The 5,859-nt window shown below is 28.6% G+C and overlaps 1 protein-coding gene across 1 annotated transcript; it reads left to right on the top strand.

Annotated features, from left to right (window-relative positions):
* Nucleotides 1-1,250: 1,250 nt before the first annotated feature.
* LOC131618324 (heavy metal-associated isoprenylated plant protein 39-like) lies at nt 1,251-3,028 on the top strand. Its single transcript, XM_058889568.1, has 3 exons — nt 1,251-1,472; nt 1,893-1,968; nt 2,459-3,028. The coding sequence occupies exons 1-3, from the start codon at nt 1,467-1,469 to the stop codon at nt 2,824-2,826; spliced, it is 450 nt and encodes a 149-aa protein (XP_058745551.1). The 5' UTR covers nt 1,251-1,466; the 3' UTR covers nt 2,827-3,028.
* Nucleotides 3,029-5,859: the final 2,831 nt, after the last annotated feature.

Raw genomic sequence — 5,859 nt, 5'->3', positions numbered from 1 at the left:
AAGTTTCTAATTCCACGAGTTGCAATAGATTCGGCTTCACTCTTAATTTTGAGATCATTATCTTGTTCAGCTAGTTGAAGTAGTGATTCACTTCTAATTTTGAGATTAATAATATAAAATATTTTCTATATCATTATTTTAAGTTTAGTGTCTCAATTAAACTTTGTAGTTGCTAAAATTATGGATAAATTAATTGATATTACTTTAGAGGAATTAATTGATTTTATTCTTTTTTATATTTTATTTATGAGAAATTACATTCTTTTGTTAATTTTAACTTTGTAGTGTCCCTATAATTTGTTAACCATTATTTATTTTTTTAAAAATTTCTACCAAGTATTTTTATAATAGAAAACTCTCTTTTAATGTATATAAGGGTAAGAAAAAAAATTTGGTGCCCCTAAAATTATGGGGCCCTGGGCTCCCGCCCTACGAGCCCGTGCTCAGGGCCACCCCTGTATAAAGAATCTCACACAAAATCTGAACTATGTTCTAATCATAATTTACTCTCACACCACTTGTCATTCAACAACTAACATGGACGTTAAAGTATTAACCTTAGAGATTAATCCCTTCAACACCGTAGCGTTCCTCCTTTTTAGAACTTCATTGTACATTCCTAATTCCTCCATAGATCACATTTCCTTTAACAAATTCTTACAACATTAATGAGTATCATTAAATATTCCAACAATTTTCTATACAAAAAATTATTGTTTTAATTCTTAAACAATATCTCAAACATATTACTAGTATTTTTCAATAAAGAAACACGTCATAGCATTTTCAAAAACATGTTAGTATTTGTATTTAAAAAAAATTATTAGAATAAAATATTAATATATATTAGTATGAGTACCTTAACAGCTTAACCATGCAAATATTCATTCATTATCTACTAGATTAAAAAAAAATCAAATTTATTTATTGCCATCTCTAATGACACAATCTTTCCCAAAGATTCCAATTATGTTTAGTCCTATCACAATGAGATCAGCAAGAATTAACCAGGGTTAGTTAATTACATTTAAATACAAAATGCATGTATCTATCATGATATAATCATTGAAAATATAAACATTTATTATAAAGTAAAACTTTCCATAAATAATTAAAAATTGTGGCAGCCTCCAACCATCCAGTCAAAATCAAACCAGCTACTGCTATGTTTTGTGTGGGGCTATACTCATAAAATAGAAGGGTGGTTCTTAGCTACTTCAAACTCAACTACTCCACCATTTTTTTCACCTCTTCAATTTATCAATTTTACATTTTCATATCATATATTATATTCTATAATTATAATATATATTTATTAATAATACTCTACTATTAGTATTATTATACTTTTCTTCTTTCATTCTCTCACTCTTTTTCTATCTCTAAACTCTAAACCTTTCTTTCAATATTTTTCTAACATATCATTACTTGATTTGGTTCTAAAGTGCAAAACATAGAGAAAAAGAATGAAGGTATGGTTCACCCTTTCTAAGTTTCATTCTTGTTTATTCTGTTTTCTTTTTAATTATTGATTCCTTTTTATAGGAAAATATGATTCCTTTTTTATTTTTAGTCATGATCTTTATTCTTTATGCCTCATTTTTTCTCTTTTTTCCCTTAATTTTCTTTTGATATTCTCTTTTTTTCTTCTGTTTTTCTCATTATGTAAAGATCTAGGATAGTCAGAAAAGAATTTAATGTATAGAGAATCTATGTTTTCCAATAAAGTATAGAGATTTTGGTTGGTAGAAAAATATTTGTTTCAATTTCAAGTGATATAATTTTTATTTTTTTTATAATTTTGGGTTGGTTTAATTTTTTTCTTGATTTTTCTTCAAATTAAGGTTTATTTTTATTAAAATTTGAAAAAAGTTTATGATTTCTTCTTGCAGAAGTTTGTACTCAAATTAGAATTGCATGATGACAAAGACAAGAAGAAGGCTCTCAAAACAGTTTCAACTCTTTCGGGTACAAAATCATTATTCAAGTCTTTCTTTGCTATTCTCTTAAAAAAATGGATTAGAGAATAATTTGATATCAAAATTTATTGGTTTAAAGATCTCCACAATCAAACTTCTATGATTATTGCCCAATTTTCCACCTTGATACTCTAATTCTCCAAACATAGGTTATTAAATTAATCTAATAATTGAGATTTAATAAATATTTTAGCGATTTCGGTTTAAACGAATGTTGAAAATTAATATGAATTAACTATAATTTTTTTCCTGTAAATAACAATATCAACCCCTTCTATTATTTGTCGCAACCGTTTTTACGATGAGTTTTTTATAGGGGATATTTTGGATCAATTCTTTTTATGCTTATCCTAATGTAGCAATAGTCCAATCAAGTCTATAGTAGTATAAATTTTGTATTAATTTAGTAGTTTTTTTTTTAAAAATTTTTGTTTAAATAAAAAGGCTAACTTGTTATTTTATATGCAATATTTTATTAGGGATTGATGCCATTTCAATGGACATGAAAGACAAGAAACTGACAGTGATAGGAACAGTAGATCCTGTAAATGTGGTAAGCAAGTTAAGAAAATTCTGGCACACAGAAATAATAGCAGTAGGACCAGCCAAAGAGCCAGAGAAGAAAGAAGAAGGAAAGAAGGAAGGAGAGAAGAAAGAAGAAGGGAAGAAAGAAGACGGAAAGAAAGAAGAAGGGAAGAAAGAAGAGGAGAAGAAAAAAGAAGCACCTCCACCACCAGATCCTGTTCAAGAATGGGTGAGGAATTATAGGGCATATAATCCATATATGACAACACATTACCATGTTCAAAGCATGGAAGAGAATCCCAATGCATGTGTGATTTGTTAAATAATAGGAATATTATATGGTAATGGCCTAATGGGTTTAATTATCTTTTCTCTCATAGCCTCATATTATCATAGGTGGCCACATGCAATTCAACAATGTAGGAGCTACTTGTAAATAATATATGGTTGTGCCTTGTTGAGACTTTATTAATATGTGTAGAGAGAAAGAAATAAAATTTTGGGAATTTTGGTTTTGGAATAAATGTTATTTTATTTTTTTATGTATGAATTTTTTGTTTTTGTTTTATTCACCATTTAGAAGAGATTATAAGAGATTTGTTTTAGTTTAACTATAGATTCTTGTTTCGAATTCAACTTTGTTAAATTTTTTTAGAGTTTTTTCCGTCAATTTTGATTTTCTATGACTCAAAAGATTAGTCTATACAGTTATACGACAATGATGTTAGTTTCTATTAAAAAAGTAAGTGGCGTATCGCGAGTTCGAACATGCATCTCTACAAATGTTATAAATAATTAGTATCAAATAAGATGTTTTCTAAAATATTATTTGGTTTAATTTATATGTTTTTCATTTTAAAAATTCGATATGTGATTTCATGGCCGACTAATCTAAAATCAATTTCATCGTGAATTGTTAGTGATTTTGATATTTATAGATTATAATAGATCTTCTCACATATTCGAGAATAAAAACCGACACATTGTTTATCTCGGGTTTTGGTAAACTTCGCTAGTCTCTTTTTAAAGGTTACGTGCGAGATCGACAAGAGAATCTCATAACAGTGCTTTCGTTTGCAAGAGTTTTTGTGAGAAGTTCTTCTTTTTTAGTTACGAAAAACGAGGGTTTTCGACACGGCGTCTAACACACTTAGAATGATGTTTTTTTTGTAAAACATATTTGGTGAAAATCAAACCACAAATAAACAAAAGAAAATGACAAGAATAAAAGGTAAACGACATAACATTTAAAGTTTGCAGAAAAGAAGATGGTTCAAACATACATAGCTCTTACTTGACTTGACTCATTTCGCTCATTCGCTTCGGTACTCTGAGTGTTACAGTGTGCAGGCGTTTGTAAAATTGTGAACCTCTAAAACTATGTACAAAGTTCTTTATTTATAGTGCATGAAAATAACTACTTTGGGGAGGTTGTCGACCTCCTTAAAAATCCCACGTTCTTCCCCTTAATTTCCATCCCACGCTTCCACGTTCTATATTCAGGTGTATTTTCCCTCCAAAAATTCAACCTGCGTGAAATATACTTTTATTTGAATTTTTTGAACTTTGCCCGCTTCTTGGGCTTTTAAGTACTTCTGAGCCCAATAAACTTTTTTGCCTTTTGGTCTTTAGTCGACCAAATGTGGTTCGACTTAAAAATATTTCTCTCACAATACTCTTCAATCTTTTTTTACTGGATTTTAACTCAGGTCGAAAACCTAAATCAACACATATAATTATCTTTTATTTTAAAAAATATCAAAATATAACTTAAATCAATTATTTAATTTTCGTACACTCATGTGAGATAATTAATTAATATGTTAAAGTTAAACTAAATAGATATAAATTATTGATTTATCTTGACGATGATATTTATTTTTATTTATATTTTAATATGAAAAAAATAATTAATATTTATAAAGTAACAATTTAAAAAAATAATATATTTAATTTTTGAAGAGATTATGTTTACATATCCTCAACCACTCTATCCCCAAGCCATAAAGAAACTCGACTTTTTCCTTTTTATATTGTGTGGCTGTTGTATTGTAGTGTCCTTCTTGTAGGCCACATGGTGGCTGAAAAGGCATAGTAGTCCATAATGAGGGTGAGATCTAGTTTTGTTTTCAAAGTTGTTTTCTTATGCATTTTTGTTTTACTAATGTGTGGTAATAAAAACACATGGAATCATGGTATTCGCTGTCTCAAGAAGACATCTATGTATATGGAGATGTGTTGATGATGTCCATGTTTTTGATTTGTACTTATGATTAAATAATGATTATTTTACCTCATTCTCAAATATTATCTTTGCTTTGCTGTTTCATAAAATAAATAAAAATACTTTATTGTTTATTCTTTACTCCAAAAGACAGCAATTAATACCCAAACTTTGATTTTATTTATGTCGGTTCATACAAATAATCCATTAAATTCATTAATGATATTATTCAAGTATTACTCCTCATCCACTTCTCAGCTATCCATGAAAGTCGGTGGAGAGTAATGACATCATGTATGTACACCTTATTTTAAGGATTCCTTCGTAGGGACAGGAGGGGAGCATGCACGTTGGCTAATAACTTGTTGTTAGAGACAATAGGATAATAGAAGCACGAGACATACAAGCAAACATCCAAGTACAACCTTCAAAAGTCATGAATTCCACTTGAAGCTAACACAAATTTAAAATGATAATTACACCCTCATTTATATAACAATATTGCTAATTTTATTTAATTTAACTAACCTTGTAGGTTAATGTGTCAAAATCGACTTTATTTATAAGATGAATCCATAATTATAATAATCTTGAAACACATGACATCCATATTCGTAGGTACGAATTCTAAAATCAACATACAATCTTACAATAGACCAATTTACAATAAAACAAATTCATTCAACTATAGTTGCTAGGAGTGACTCCAAATCATTCATCTACAATCCCTATTAACATGGCACCAATACAACTAAGTACGGCATCATTAAAAGGAATCCTTTATGTTTGGTCGCAACCCAAAAAAAATTCAATCAACCAAAGATAAAGGTATAAATACTGAATTTAGAAATGAAAATAGGTTGGATTAAGCCGATATTTTTTTAAATAGGTCAGCCTATTAAAAATTCGAGTTTGTTAGAAACATTCTAGATTTTATATTGGTTAGAAATAAAGTTTAAAAATAATTTATATAGAGCGATACTCTTCATATTACAAGCCAATTTTATAAAGATGAGTTTGGCTAAACTCTATTATGGTATCAGAGCGTATTGATCAGATCATAGACTGTTCACCGTTAATATCCACGCATCAAACTCAATAAATGTGAGGGAGTGTGTTAGGAATATCCTT

This window comes from Vicia villosa, linkage group LG7, assembly GCF_029867415.1.
Source record: "Vicia villosa cultivar HV-30 ecotype Madison, WI linkage group LG7, Vvil1.0, whole genome shotgun sequence".
NCBI classification, from domain to species: domain Eukaryota; kingdom Viridiplantae; phylum Streptophyta; class Magnoliopsida; order Fabales; family Fabaceae; genus Vicia; species Vicia villosa.
The sequence above is the reverse complement of the archived record's forward strand: the minus strand, read 5'-3'. Positions and strand labels throughout refer to the sequence as shown.

Excerpts from the sequence above, each read along its gene's own strand:
- LOC131618324 (XM_058889568.1), top strand. Across the intron at positions 1,969-2,458 it reads AACAGTTTCAACTCTTTCGG|GGATTGATGCCATTTCAATG; the intron begins GTACAAAATCAT and ends ATATTTTATTAG.